The sequence below is a fragment of the Chlorocebus sabaeus genome, chromosome 9 (assembly GCF_047675955.1).
Source record: "Chlorocebus sabaeus isolate Y175 chromosome 9, mChlSab1.0.hap1, whole genome shotgun sequence".
In the NCBI taxonomy this organism is placed as follows: Eukaryota; Metazoa; Chordata; class Mammalia; order Primates; family Cercopithecidae; genus Chlorocebus; species Chlorocebus sabaeus.
This window is the reverse complement of record NC_132912.1, coordinates 107216170-107231759: the sequence shown is the minus strand read 5'-3', so window position 1 is coordinate 107231759 and position 15590 is coordinate 107216170. Positions and strand designations below refer to the sequence as shown.

General features: G+C 39.1%; 1 protein-coding gene and 1 pseudogene across 2 annotated transcripts in view; both read right to left on the bottom strand.

Moving 5' to 3' along the window:
- CFAP58 (cilia and flagella associated protein 58) overlaps window positions 1–15590 on the bottom strand; it is a 126974-nt gene that overhangs the window by 44233 nt on the left and 67151 nt on the right. For both annotated transcript variants that reach the window (XM_038009544.2, XM_007964045.3), the window contains 4 exons: window positions 12683–12823; window positions 11268–11491; window positions 8325–8436; window positions 5658–5762 (listed from right to left, as the gene is read on the bottom strand). In XM_038009544.2, coding sequence (XP_037865472.2) covers window positions 5658–5762; window positions 8325–8436; window positions 11268–11491; window positions 12683–12823 — 582 coding nt within the window. The remainder of the gene's footprint in view (window positions 1–5657; window positions 5763–8324; window positions 8437–11267; window positions 11492–12682; window positions 12824–15590) is intronic.
- On the bottom strand, window positions 12274–12387 carry LOC119628238 (small nucleolar RNA U13; annotated as a pseudogene).

Genomic DNA, 15590 nt, shown 5'->3' with positions numbered 1-15590 from the left:
AGGCACAGGGCAGCCCAACCATTCCGAATTCTAAATAAGGAATTGATTAAAAGGGATTGAGACAGGACATTAAACTTTGGAGGCCTGGAAAAACTGTGTTGGTAATTAATGATATTAATGATAGTATTATTAATAACATTGTTAATGAGAACTAAGCATTCTATTAAACTTTTATGTGTACTAACACAATTCTATGGGTATATTACTGTCCCCAACTTACGGATGAAGAAACTAGTGAGTCAAGCAAATAAGAGATTTCTGTTCATGGCAATATGTCAGACTAAATAACATGAAAACCAATGTCTACAAAGCATTAGACATGCTGAGTAAAACAATTCAGCATGAGCTCTAATCACAAAACAGAGTTTGCAATTAGTTTGCTCAAGTGTCAAAATCAAAGCGTGAACTGCATGTTAGAACAGTGAATAGATATATATTGCAGCTATCCCTTGAGGGATAGTTGAACAAAGGGCCTGGATTTTCGTGGCCACAAGAAGGCAAAGGATAAGGTGCTGGCCCTGTGTGAAGCGGGTGTTAGTACTAAGATTCCTCAACATAAAGTTAATGACTTTTAAAAGTTTCACCCTTGGCGAAAAGATACAACAGATAGAAATCTACCCACTGGGACAGGAAGACCACAAGACCACAATTAAAAACCTAAGTAATTCTCCTGGGCTCTGGGTGGGAAAAAAAGTTGCTTCCCTAAGAACTTGTCTCCATGGATCTTTTGTCACAAGTGTTTGAGGTTCTAGTATACGTTACCAAGTAGTCCAAGAAGCCCAAGGTGAGAATTCAACATTAAAAAAAATTGTTCTAAGCAAGTGATGTCCTCTAAGGCACCTGGCAGAAACAAATGAATGGACATTTCCTTAACCTAAACCATTCCCAAGTCCCCAAATAAAGGCTTTCTGAAAATGAGTTCACAATCCAAAATCACAAAACACGAAAGGAAAAATCCACCATGAGTGAAAGTCAGCAGTCACAACAAACAGGAAAATCCCTCAAGAACTTCAATAATAGAACATTCAGATCAAGACTATAAAATAAATTCTTGAATTAATTGGGGACATAAAGGAAGGATGTAAAACATAAGATCAAGAAACTATCAACAAAAAACAGGCATATGTGAAAAAGAATCTCTAGAAAATAAAAATAAAATAATTGAAAATAAAATCTCAATGGATTGACTATTAACAGATAAGCACACCGAAAGAATTGGTAAACAAGAAGATTAAGATTAACACTTTGGGAGGCTGAGGCCAGCAGATCACTTGAGGTCAGGAGTTTGAGACCAGGCTGGCCAACATGATGAAACCCTGTCTCTACTAAGAATACAAAAATTAGCTGGGCGTTGTGGTGGGTGCCTGTAATCCCAGCTACTCAGGAGGCTGAGGCAGGAGAATCGCTTGAAGCTGGGAGGCAGAGGTTGCAGTGAGCCAAGATTGCACCACTGCACTCCAGCCTGAGTGACAGAGTGAGACTCCATGTCAATAAATAAATAAATAAATAAATAAATAAATAAGATAAAGCTAAGAAAATGTAACATAAAGAGTTAAAGACAAGAAAAACATCAACTAGGTCAGTAAATAGGAAAAAAAAGAATAAGAAAACCCAATGTACTTCTAATAAGACTTCCAGGAGGAGTGAATAAAGACACTAAAGCAGAGACTATTCGAAGACACAGGAATCCTCAGATTCAGGAAATGGAGTGTGTTCTGAACATGGTAAGCAAAACTAAATTAATACCCAAACGCGTTGTTCTGAAACTCTGAAACATCAAAGGCAAAGAGAAGATCTAACTATCAAACAGAAGAAAAGGCAGGTCACCTAAAAAGGAGCAGAAACAATTAGATGTACAGCAGACTTCTCAATCACATCACTGGAAGCTGGGGACACAAAGGACCTACGTCTTCAAAGTGCAAATAGAAATAAGATTTCAAGTTAATCATTTACAAATAAGCCCAAATTTAAAACATTTTTAGACAAGCAAAGGAGAGCGTTAACCATTGAAAAAAAATCTATTGGTTAAAGAACTATGAAAGGATATACTTCAAAAAGCCAGAAGTAAGGAATTAGAGATATGTAGAAATAGAAAACAAAAGAACAGGTAAACATCTTGGTAAATCTTAGTAAATTGACTCTGTAACATAATAGTGGTGATGGCTGATTTTGGAAACAGCAGGGTAGCTGCAGTTAAAGCATTCCAAATTCTTACATTGTTTGTAAGAAGGAGAAAGATATTGATCAACTTTAGACTTTAGATTTGATGTCAACTATGCATGGTGAATTTTTAAGGGAATCCATGAACAAGAAAAACAAAGGATTAAGATATGTGTTTAAGGGAATCAGAGACAGAGAATATTATGCTGAGTGGTGGTAACTGTTGAGTAAAAGAAAAACTGTAAAAAGGGAATAGGTAGTAATGGTTAGCAGGGAAACTGGTAAATGGGAAAAACAGAACATAAAGAAAACTCAGTCTGATAGAATTTTTTTGAGCATTACAAAAAAATCAGGGAAAATAAGAAAGTAGAAATAAACCTAAAATTATCAATAAACAAACTAAACACCAAGACAAAGATAAGATTTTTTTAATTACAAGAGATTGTCCTAAAGTACAAAGACACCAAAAGTTTAAAAGTAAAAATATACGAAAACTACTTTTCAAAATCCAGCTGATTGAGCTATGTTAATACTAGGCAAATTTGTAAGTAAAAATATTATGAGAGTTCTTATACAATACGAAAGGAGCAATCAACCAGGAAGAAATAAAAATTGTAAACTTATACTCACCTTATCATGATCTAAAATGTTCTCAAAGCAAAAAATGACAGAGACAAGGAGAAACAGACAAATCTCCAAACTTTTTTCAGTGATTAGGCAGACAGAAAATTAGGAAAAGTACAGACGTGGACAATACAATTAACAAGGTTGATCTAACGAACAAATAGAGAACACTGAGCCCAGAGCATTTAGAGAGTATGTATCTTTTTCAAACAGCAGACGTCGGGTATAAAAACTGACCACTTAGTTGGTCACAAATCAAGTTCAACAAATTCCAAGAAATCTGTATAATACAGACCACAATGCAGAAAGGTGAGAAATCAGTAAATAGAAGATAACTTAAATACATATATATTTGGAAATTTTAAAATACACTTTTAATTATCCTAAAATATCATAAAATATCTCCTAATTATTATTAGGAGAAATAGTGAATATTTTTTAAGACTTATTGTCAAAGGAGAAGTAATTCTGAAAACATACTACACTTAGGACTAAATGAAAATTCCCCATATCAAAACCTGTGGAAAGAAACTAAATTTTATTTTATTTTATTTTATTTTTTTGAGACAGGGTCTTACTGTGTCACCTAGGCTGAAGTGCAGTGGAACAATCACAGCTCACTACAGCCTCAAATTCATGGGCTCAAGCAATTCTCCCACCTCAGCCTCCTGAGTAGCAGGCACTAAATGTGTGTGCCCCGACACCTGGCTAATATTTGTATTCTTTGTAGAGACAAGGTTTTGCCATGTTGTCTAGGCTGGTCTCGAACTCCTGGGCTCAAGCAATCCACTCCCCTTGGCCTCCCAACGTGCTGGGATTATAGGCGTGATCCACTGCACCCAACCCTAAACACATTATTTAAAAGACATTTTATAACTGAAATATTTATATTAGAAGAGAAGACTGAACATCAATGATCTGAGCATTAACCTTAAAAAGGTAGAAGAACCCAGTAAACCCAGGGTATATAGAGGGAAGGAAATAATAAAGTTAAAGCAGTCCATGAAATATAAAACAAATTTATAATACAGATGCTTGGCAAACATAGGATTTGGTTCTTTTTAAAACTAACAAAGTGATAACAGAACAGGCAAGGTAGTGAAGCAGTAGAAAGTGTGAGCTCTGGAGTGACTGCCTGGACCAAGTCCCACCCTAGCACTTGCCAGCTGCACAGACTTGGGAAATGACTTATGGCCAGCATCAGGGGAGCCACAGCAAACTCTGGACTGTCAAAGCCCAGTGCCATGTACTAATCAGTTATCCTTACAAGACATCCAAACTATGTACTCTGATTAGAGTATCCTTCTCCCATTTTTAAAAAAACAGGTATTATTATCTCCATTTTACAGATGGGAAAACTGAGATTTGTACAACGTATGTAATTCTCTTAAAGTCATGAAATGATCAAGGGTTGAAACTGATTTAACACCAGATCTTTCTGGACTCCAAAGTCTACTCCCTCAACCACCACAGTAATCTACAAGAGAAGAGGAAAATCCCTGTTGGCCATTCAGTGTCATGATATTCTGGAAGGTTATTTACTGTATACCCAACTTTAGGGTAAATATCTTTCTTAAGGTAGACTGTAAAACAAAAGGAGCAAATGCCTCTTACTCATATATAGAAGTTCCTACTCCTACTAATATTAACCTAGTGATTAAAATTATGGGCTTTGGGACTGGGCACAGTGGCTCACACCTATAATCCCAGCACTTTGGGAGGCTGAGGCAGGCAGATCGCTTGGGGTCAGGAGTTCAAGACCAGGCTGGCCAACACGGTGAAACCCCATCTCTACTAAAAATACAAAAATTAGCCAGGCATGGTGGCACACACCTGTAATCCCAGCTACTCAGGAGGCTGAGGCAGGAGAATCACTTGAACCTGGGAAGAAGAGGCTGCAGTGAACTGAGATGGTGCCACTGCACTCCAGCCTGGGAAACAGAGCAAGACTGTCTCAAAAAATCAATTAATTAGTTAAAGGCTTTGGAATCCAAAGTAACATGAATAATTGCTAATATTTATTAGACACCATGTTACCATGGATAATACTAAACTCTTTCAATCCTCACAATATCCATTTTCACAGGTTCTGTTATTGTCCCATAATACAGACTAAGAACAATGAAGTTAAACTGACATAGCAACTGGCAGTATTCCAAACCAAGCCATCTAACTTCAAGAGCTGACATTCTCATCCACACTAAACTCGTGGGTCCTGACTTCCTCGGCCATCAGCTGGGGATGACCATACCTGCTTCCTGAACTGCAAAGAGGAAATGAGACCAAGTAGGTAAAGCCACCAGCATATCTGGCATGCAGTAAGTGATGATGATGATGGTGGTGAGGAAGACGGTGATGGTGATGATGACAGCAGGCCCTTGCAAAGATACAGGCCTAATTGCTACAGAACAATTTACTGCATGAAATCCTCAAAAAGAAATCTCTCCTTCCATTTCACTCACACAAATCTTCGTGTGAACAGATCATTTGTGCGCTATGAGAAAGCTTATTTTCAAAATCAAAATCACAGCATTTTGCATTATGTGAAGATATGAAGGAAAATGTTTAAAAGAATCTGATAAATAAAACTAGAGAGAAGTGCAGGGGGCGGGGCTGCTCACATTACCCATTGCAGTAAGTCTAGCCTTGAACTTAATTTTCCAGAATTCTTGAAATATCAGTGATCGCAACATAAAAGACCAATTAATCAGACTGTGCTTGTTCTCTATGTGTGAGTCACTGTTGCCATCTACAGTTAAATATGGGACATGCAATGCTGCCAGATAACTGACTAATTCTAAGAACGTAGTCCTGGAGATGGTGGTGCTAAGGCAATCCACTTGTACAATGAGTACAGAAAACAAAAATGCTACCTGTAGGAGCAGCTCTTTTTCAACCACCTCTTCAGTCTTGCTGATGAGACGCTTCTGCAGGGTGTGAATTTTCTGTATCAGCTCAAACGCGCTGGGGTCGCTGGCCTGTCCAAGGGGAACAACAATAGCAGCTGAGATATCATCAACTTCAAAGCACTGAGGTCTCTATTTAAAATGTACGTTGTCTTATTAAAATCTATTGGAAACCTGCAGACCTAATACAGAGAGAATTAGAACCAAAAATAAAGTATAATAGATGAGATAATCATAAATTCCTGTCCCCAGAAAAGCAGACTGCAGTTTTCCTAATGTTTTATCTATGGCATTAGTTATTCTATAAATACAAAGTAAATGTGTTTATTCCACCAGTGGGAATAACAATAATGGTAGCCAATATGCTCGATATATGATTCTTTGCCACGCCATGCAGATACTATGCTAAGTGCTTTTTATACAATATTATAATTTAGCTGCAGGACAGCCCTAGGAGACAGTATAGTATGTCTTTTCCTTTTATACCGATACGACAACTGAGGCTGAGAGAAACTAAGTCATTTACCCAGAGTGGCAAGGCTCAGAGCTGGAGTCAAGCCCAAATATGCCAAGCCCCAAAGGCATAGTTCTCAATTCCTATGCTCTGCAGCTTACCCTACCGTCTCCTCTGTTTACTTAATTTTCCAGAATTCTTTGTTTTGTTTGAGACAGGGTCTCATTCTATTGCCCAGGCTGGAGTGCAGTGGTGTGATCATGGCTCACTGCAGCCTCAAACTCTGGGGAATCAAGCAATCCTCCTGCTCCGGTCTCCCAGTAGCTGGGACCACAGGCACGTGTCATCACACCGGGTTAATTTTTTTGTAAAGACAGGGTCTCACTAGGTTGCCCAGGCTGGTATCCAACTCCTGGGCTCAGGCAATCCTCCCACCTTGGCCTCCCAAAGTACTGGGATTACAGGTGTGAGCCACTGTGCCCAGCCCCTAAAATTCTTGAATGGAAGGAGACAGAGCTCCCTAATTCACTCAGCCTTAGGATTCTCCTTTGGTAATTGTCAGCAGGAAGATTCACTGTGGTCTATGATGGGGATGGTTTCCAGGATGTGGACTTCTGCTAATCATTGGCAGCAGAGCACTACCATGGCATTTAGCTCTGAAATGGAAGTATCAGTCCACAAAGCTCTGATGATCCTTCACTAGTTGTGTACAATTCAACAAGATATATAGTTATAAATTGGTAATTTGTCCTCTAGACTTTGAGCCAAGGCTTCACTTTCAACTGTACTGACATTTTGAATTAATCTAACAGCTAAATATTTTCAACTGCCTCCCAGAGTCTCTATTTTCTAATTTTTCTAATAGAAACTGATGTGGAATTGGAAACTTTAAAGATCTGCATGAAAACGCACAGAGTAAACTAATGTGACAGTAAATGAATTTAAAATCTTCATCTCCGCTTCTGCAGACATATGCATATTACTATTGGTTAGCAAACTACATCACTCTTGGCATTAGAAAAGGAAGGAATGAGGGTCCAAAAGGGAAAAGAAAAAGAGATGCCATTGACTCTGACTTTGCTTGAGAAATACTAAGCAGTGCCAACTGATATCCATCTATTGGGACTAGATTTGGCACACATTCACCTGGCAGGGCTGGATGCTGTTAAAATTCAGGCCTCGTGTTTACATAACAATTTATAATGCATTATCCTTAATGCTTTCTTCATTAAAAGGAAAAAATAAAAATGGAAAACAAAAATCTGCCTGGCTGATTTTCTTTCTTATAAGGAAAAAATAAAAATTAAAATCAAAAATAAAGGAATTTTTATTTTTTCCTCTCTTAAAGGTCCCTATGTAAAATACATATTGTCCTTTCCGTTCTTAAAGAAAAAAAAATAAAAATGAAAAACAAAAATCTCCCTGGCTGATTTTCTTTCTCATACCTGCCCTGCTTTATCTTATATGACATACTTACATCTCCCAATACCCTGATCATTCATCTAGTTGAAGACCCTTTTGGCATCCACATTGCTAGTTACAACTAAAGGAGATAGCTTTCTTTTTCTTGAATAAGCAGAGTTTGTCTTTAACTGTTATTTTCAGTGCTGGTGGTAATGACTACCAGAAAGCCACAGAATAAAATTAAATATGAAGTTGATTATCCATCCCCTTCCAATGAGACTTTAGCTGTCTCCCCAGATTCTAAGAGAAAGGGCTTGGCTAACACCATGCTTTCAACAAGAGGGCAGTTCACAAAACCATATTTTCTGTAAGTAATAAAAGGATGCAAAGATCAATTGAAAGATGGTAGAGATGCTGGTGACCAACATCACTAAAGGCCATGAACATCCAAGACTAATAGGCAGCCTCAGGATAACTGGTTAACCAAAACCTACCCAAGCCAGAAAAATAAATGTCAGTTGGTGAGGCAGGTTCACAGTTTTCACTGGGCTTTCTTTAGGTAGAAAGGATTTTGTGCAAGACTTTTAAAACAAAACCCAAATGAACCATCTGGTTCTGAGAGAACTCAATTTACATCTGATCCAGCCTTACATTTTAGGTGACAATTTGCATAGCATTAAATAAAACCTCGCTTCTCGTTGTGCTTTAGGTTAGAAGCTTCGCGTGGGATAGGAGGAGAGATTTGGGGATGGGGAGAACGCACTGCCAGATGTTACCTCGAGCTTCCTCCATCTGTGCACATTCATGGGATTCTCCAGCTCCTCCTCCAGGGCTCGGCAGCGTGTCCTCTCCTTCAAGAATTCTCTTTGCATGTGAAAAAACTCCTGTCTGAATAAGACAAACTTGATTTTGCAAAGAATTATCCACCCGTTTGAATATCCTGTCTATCTTTAATTGGTTGCATACACATGATGTCTTATATAAAAAGTTGGAATTAGGGAGAATATTGTGAACACTGGGACCAGCCTCCTAAATCTGGGCAAGACACAGATGATATTAATTCTTGTAGAGCTCAAGAATTGGCTTAGCTTTCCAAAAAAAAAAAAAAGTGCCAGGGCTTCAGAATCAGAGTCATGATTCTGGATACTCAAGAAATTTATAAGTATATGAAAGGAACAAAGGGCAGGGGGATTGTATTAGTCTTTTCTCACACTGCTAATAAAGACATACCCAAGACTGGTAATTTTTAAAGGAAAGAGGTTTAATGGACTCACAATTCCACATGGCTGCAGAGGCCTCACAATCATGGAGGAAGACAAAGGGAGAGCAAAGGAACATCTTACGTGGTGGAAGAGCTTCTCTAGGGGAACTCCCATTTATAAAAACCATCAGATCTCATGAGACTCATTCACTACATCACTACAATGAGAACAGTATGGGGGAAACTACCCCTGTGGTTCAATTATCTCCACCTGGCCCCCATCCATGACACGTGGGGATTATTACAATTCAAGGTGAGATTTGGGTGGGGACACAGAGCCAAACCATTTCAGCAGTGAATTATGAGAGTTTCAATATACTGTTTAATGTTTCTAAATGTCTCTATAGTCGTAATAAGTGAACAGGCTACAGTCCACAAACTCAGCACCTGACAGCAATATGCTGAGGTTCGGGTGATAACCTAACACCAGTCAGGGCATACATCTCCACCCTCACTACACATTGCAATCCCCTGGGGAGCTTTGAAAACTACCTCTTCTCCTGGACCCAATCCTTAGAGGGATTCTGTTTCATGGTCTAGCATGGGTCCCTGGCTTCATAGGTCTTAAAGTCCTGCTGGCAATTCTCACATGCAGCCCAGGTTGAGAAACCCAAGTTAGGAGTTGTGATGATACTTTATCTTGAGTTCCACAACTGTACAGATGGCTGAAAAAGTCCTGAATATCTAGTTCTGGCTGAAATACACTGCTAAAATCTTCAGAAATCTCTAGTTAATAGGTAACATGCAATAGCCATCCTCAGTGTTTGCGAGCTGGCTGTCACCCTATAGAATGAGATGTTGGGAGGCAAAGAAGAAGCAAGCACTTGCATTGACACGGGCAATAAGGATATTATTATCTGTCCTCGCCTGCTGCAGGGGTGCAGATTACTAATACTAAGCCATCTCTTTTACTTAATCACTTCATTTAAACCAATAATACAACTTCCCCTCATTAGCAAGACAAACCATTAGAATTAACTGCATGATGTTCACTCAACAGGGCACTCAGAGCAAGCTGCTTAGAATTAAAAGCATATTTTTAACACTTCAATTTTCTAGAATGTCATCAGATGGGGAGGGCAGAAGTATTAGCTACCATATTTGACGGCCTGTTTTGTACTAGACTCTGTACATGGCACATTGATTTGTTTTGCTGTTTAATTGTGACTACAAGTCCAAAGCTCAGGGAGGTTCAGTGACTTGCCCAAGGTCACACAGTTTGTAGGTAGCAAGACAGATTGGAATTCATGCTAGCTTGCCTCCAGCCTTTATTAAGTTTTCTTCCCATTGAAAAGAAAAATAAAATATATTATCAACAAACTAGCAATACTGAATGGGAATGGATAAAATTTCGTCCTTTGTGTATGTAATAAAAATAACTCATGGCTGACAAGTTTAGCAATGGTTTGGAGACTATTCAATAGTTACTTAGAATGAATCCATTTGTCTCCAAAATGTCAATGGTGGTATCTCTGGGTAGTACACTTATGAGTGATTTTCTAATCACTTCTTTATATTTTTTCTGCATTTCTCACATTTTCTACAATGAATTTGTACTACTTTCATCATCTGAAATACAAGCAACTCCAAAAAAAAAGAAAACAAAAAAGTATTGATCTATCCTTGATAGTGGCAACCTTGCTATTCCTGAATATATTCATTGCATTTAAATATCCAAACTATCTTCTAACCCAATTGATTTGAGAAGCAGATCCAAACCATGTCCTTATTCCAAGACGGTCAAGGATACTGTTCATCTACAAGTCTGTGGGGAATAAGGATAGCTACTGAGAAAATACCAGAACTCTTATTTGGTTTTCTGCAATTGCCTTTATAAAACATGGTGACGTTTTCCCAAAGGGAAAGTAGATCTTGTGTAATGCAAGATTTCAAGAAAGAAGAAGGCGCACTAAGCTAAAGTGAAAGCTGCAGAAGATAAATCAAGAGTGAGATATAAAATTTGGCCGCCTTCTAAGGAAACGAAGTTTTCAAGTAGTGACAAAATTATATTTTCCACCTCTTTTCTTCCTGTATATAATTCCAAGAAAAAGATGTGCAAATGTTACCAGATTAAATTTCAATATTGATGCTCCCTCTCTTGCATACTGACGTATTAAAGAAATTCAAGAAAGCTCATCGGGGGAAAAAATTTCTGAATTGTAACTAATTTCCTTGAAAATTATTTTGTAAACTCCAGAATATGGTTTTTTAAAAACCTTTTTGCACTTGCCCATACCACCCTGAAAGGAAGCTGGTTCATTTTTGTGACACAGCATAGGAACAATGGAGACGTTATGGAAAAGCTGTTCTTATTATTCGTTAATAATTTCATCCTGTAAACTTCATTTTGTACAACTCGATAAAGACCTTCAATGAGCAACAAGCATGACTACGAAGTGATTTTAGGAGTTCCCCATGTTGCACTGTGCCCTCAGCCCTGAGTTGTATTATCTATTACCTGAGTTCTTCAACATTAGCCACACTCTTGGCAAGAATCCCCTTTTCCCGGCGAAGCTTCTTGATCTCAAGTTTGAGGATTCTCATGTCCTCCAACCTCTGGTTGTACTGGCTCTCCCCTTTATTCAGCACAGACTGTTGGATCTTGATCTTCTCATAGAGCAAAGCTAACTCATCATTGCGCCGAACAAGCTGAGACCCCAGGATATCTCTCTCGCTGATGACCTAGGAAGGTAGGGAGAGGCATGGCCACCAGGAAAGGAGAAGCCTTAGCTTTTCATTGTGGCAGCACCATTCGTTCAATGAGTATCTTTCAAACACCCACATGTACCGGGCACCACGTGGGCTGGGCACTGGAAAGAGCTGGCTAGACAATCAACACTGGACCCCTCCCACTAGAGTTTTTGAAAACACTATACAACAAATAATCCTTAATAATATTAATAATAATAGTCCAAGGCTGGGTACAGTGGCTCATGCATGTAATCCCAGCACTTTGGGAGGTCAAGGCAGGTGGATCACTTGAGGCCAGGAGTTCGTGACCAGCCTGGCCAACATGGTGAAACCCCATCTCTACCAAAAATACAAAAATTAGCCAGGTGCAGTGGCAATATCTGTAGTCACAGCTACTCAGGAGGCTGAGATGGAAGGATCACTGGAGCCTGGGAGGAGAAAGTTGTAGTGAGCCAAGATGGTGCCACCACATTACAGCCTGGGTGACAGACACTCTGTCTCAAAAATAATAATAATAATAATAATAGTCCAATCATCTAATAATCTTTAGCCTATGTATGTGTCGTTTTATTTATTTCCAAATCCCTTATATTTATAAAGATTCAAATCTGAATGACTTCATGGCAGGCTAGCTCTTGCCAAGTTCCACTACTTCCTTCTATCTTGCACTGGCCAACTTCTCTCTGCCAGGTCCCTGAAAGCAGTTAAATTTCTAACCCCCAAATTATGCATTTGGGTTTCTATCTCCCAAATTGTTATTTTCATTTTTTTCATGTTGGATGGGTAATGTGCTGACATTGTGATAAAGTGTGAGGGAGGCATATCTTACACATACATGTGAACATCCAGTCAAGATCAAATCATGTAATTATTCATTGCAATTATATGTGAGCAACTGTATTATACTAGAATGCATGCTCCTTGAGGATGAACCGTATTGTCTTGGTGGCCAACGTGGCCCTAGTGCCTAGAGGAGTGACTGAGACATGGGAAGTGCTCATAAATATAAGACAAATAAAGGAGTGAATATTTCATAATTAATCAAAACAAGATGGGTCTCTGCTGCTGTTCTTCCAATAGGGCTGGTTGGCAGAGCTTAGAGAGGAAGGAGGGTTCGAAGGGCAGAATTAAATACTCGTGTCTGTTGACGAGGTCTTCAAGTCTGACGAGGAGGTGCTCTACCTGGTCTAATTCCTTCTTCTGCCTCAACCTCTCCCCGTCAGCCTCAGCAATTATTCGCAGGAGTTTTCTCTCTTCAGCTTCTTGCTTTTCAATAAAGTGTTTGGTCTCCAGGGCTTGTTGTCTCAGCTTCTGCAGCTCAGCCTGACAAAGAGTGGAAGATACAGGCAAATTTCAATTCGTTACAGCACAAACCAGGACAACGGGGCCCGGATTCAGATGTACAGTTGTGCTTCTTACTCTTTCCTCTGATGTTTCATTTAACACAGTTTGATCACTCTCACAAGCAAAACAAGCTTACAACACACACACACACACACACACACTCATAAAGAAATAGCAATGAACATTACAGTCATCATGTTTATTCTGAGTTGTGCCCTTGAGGGATTTCTATCATTTTTCTATATATGTGTAGCAGGGGCTTCATTGGTATTCAGCAGCACTTCATCTCTTACTGGCTAAACACCGGGAGAATTCACAAAGAATAGTGCAGAGCAGGATGTGGGGGTGAGGACAGGGGAGGCCTCCATATGTACTAGCTCCTGTAATGTCCCTAACACCACCAGCACATGAACCGCAAAGGTAAAGCCCTTTGTAAGCAAAATTAAACTACTCAAAGATAATAACTGTCTATCTTCTAAAACATCCTGATGAAACAGAAGGGATGTCATCTATAAAAAGATATATAGATTCTACTTCTATGGCACTTCCAACCCAAATGAGAGGATAAGATAGACAAATATTAGGCAAATATTAAGAAGTCCAGGCAATAATTTGTCAGTGCCTTGATGATCACACAGAGCGAATTGATATTATGGGAGGTCAAAGAAAAAGTCATCATTAGACTGGGGGTAGCAGGGATGCTTTCTCAGAGAGCTCAGACCTGAATCTGGCCCCTAAGTTTATACGAAAATCATAGGAATTATGGAGAAAGGGTGCTATGGACTGTTAAGTTTCAGCAGGACAATTTGTCTCATCAAAGTGCACATTCACTTCTATTCCACAAGTCTGTTTGTGACCTACCATATCCCAGGCATGATACTAGGCATTTGCGTAGCTACTCCTGTCTCCATTTAATGCAATTACAGAGACAAAAGCAAATAACTTGCCCAAGGTCATGGAGCTATTAAGTAGCAGATTGAGATTCCAACCCAGATCTTTTGATTCCAAAGCCTGTGCTCCTTCTACTGTCACCACCCAAGAGTTCCAAATTAAATATAGAACATAAGCAAGACTTGAGGAATTCGCCATCCATTGAAGATGATGAACAACCAACAACAGTGTGAAAATGCTATCTATCTATGTGAAAAGGACATGGGTATACACATAAAGGTGTTTATATTTCTGCCTGGGGTTTAGAGGGAAGAACCAGTCAGGTCACTGGCAGTTGACAGATATTGCCAACATGGAGGGGTATGTGTTGTGAGAGCAGGGCATTCAGCAGTCAGGCTTGTGAGAACAAAGGCATGCAAACTATAAAGTACCTGGTGTGTTCACCAGATAGTGAAACAGCCAATATGGCTGAATTAGAGAGCTAGGTAAGGAATAGCTGGAGGTAAGGCTCACAAACAGCTAAGGCAGACAGGGAAAGGCCTTGTGTGCCAGGCACTATGTAGGGCATGCAGTGGGGGAACCAAAGTTACGTATGTTACAGGAAAGAAGAATATGCATTTGAGAGGTTCCATGCCCAACTGGGATGGATGAGGGATATCACAGACCAGGTCAGAACAAGAAGAAGCAAATGAGGAGGAAGAGCTCTGCTTTCCCTCATGCTGGAATCACAACGGAGATGACAAGATAATATTAAGGTTTCAACTTGTCAATGGCTTGTAAGTTGGCAAATGTCAATAAAAGAGTAATAATTTTTTCCTTCAAGTAAGTATTTGGACCCCCACCTACCTAGAAATGACACCCAGATGATGGAAACCTCATACTTTAAAATGCCTTTGAACCAACCCAGTTTTAGTTACGGTCTGTCCCTGCCCCATGAAAACCAGAAGTCATTAATTCTACATCTCAGACTTATCCAAACAGTAAAAGACACTGTGTACCTCGTAACAGATGTATAATGTCACAAACTGAATGCAACCAGCTACTATAAAACCAAGGGTTTCTTTTACGACATTTTGTTTGTTCATTTCATGAAACATGTTTTGGTCTAGGGATAAGCAAAAGGAAATACTTATTGAGAAAAGATCTCATCTAGTATTTACCACTTGGGGGGATTGTCTGTTAGGAAAGAGAGCAAAGAACCAGCCTTTCTGTTTCTATAATCATTTAAGGTGACAGCAAAGACAGCAATAAAATACCTGTTTGGCTCATGCTTTCTTTAATAAAACTTTTATTTTCCCAGATGTGCAACATTCACTTCCCTGTTCTTAAGTGCCAAGAGCTGATCAGAATCCATCAGCAGAACAAAATGAAACCCCTGTTATATTAAAATGCAATCAACAGTGTGTAAAAGTATCTATCTGAAATGTAAAACCACTCGTGCATTTGGCATTGCTGCGTACTTTTTTCATAATATATCAAAATTCTGAATGGTCTCTTTATGTCATAAATGTATGGGGTGTAAACAAGATGTGTCATTAGACGTTGGCAGCAAATGTTAACATCAACAAAATACCTTGGGTCTAATGCATTTAGCAGTTAGAAATCTGAGCCATCTCACTCAGGAAGGATGGCAACAACCACTATGCATTCAAAAGCTCATCAAACAATGCCCTAGGTGGGACCTGAGGTTTCTGCACCTATCCAAGTGTTACTGGTGGTATGAAGTTGTAATGAGATGGCAGGACACAGCCTTTACTCACCACTTCCACAATTATACAATTTTGCAATAGGCATTATGGATTATCTGTAACCAGATTTGGCTATGGGCATAAATCATATCTCAAGAGTCATACTT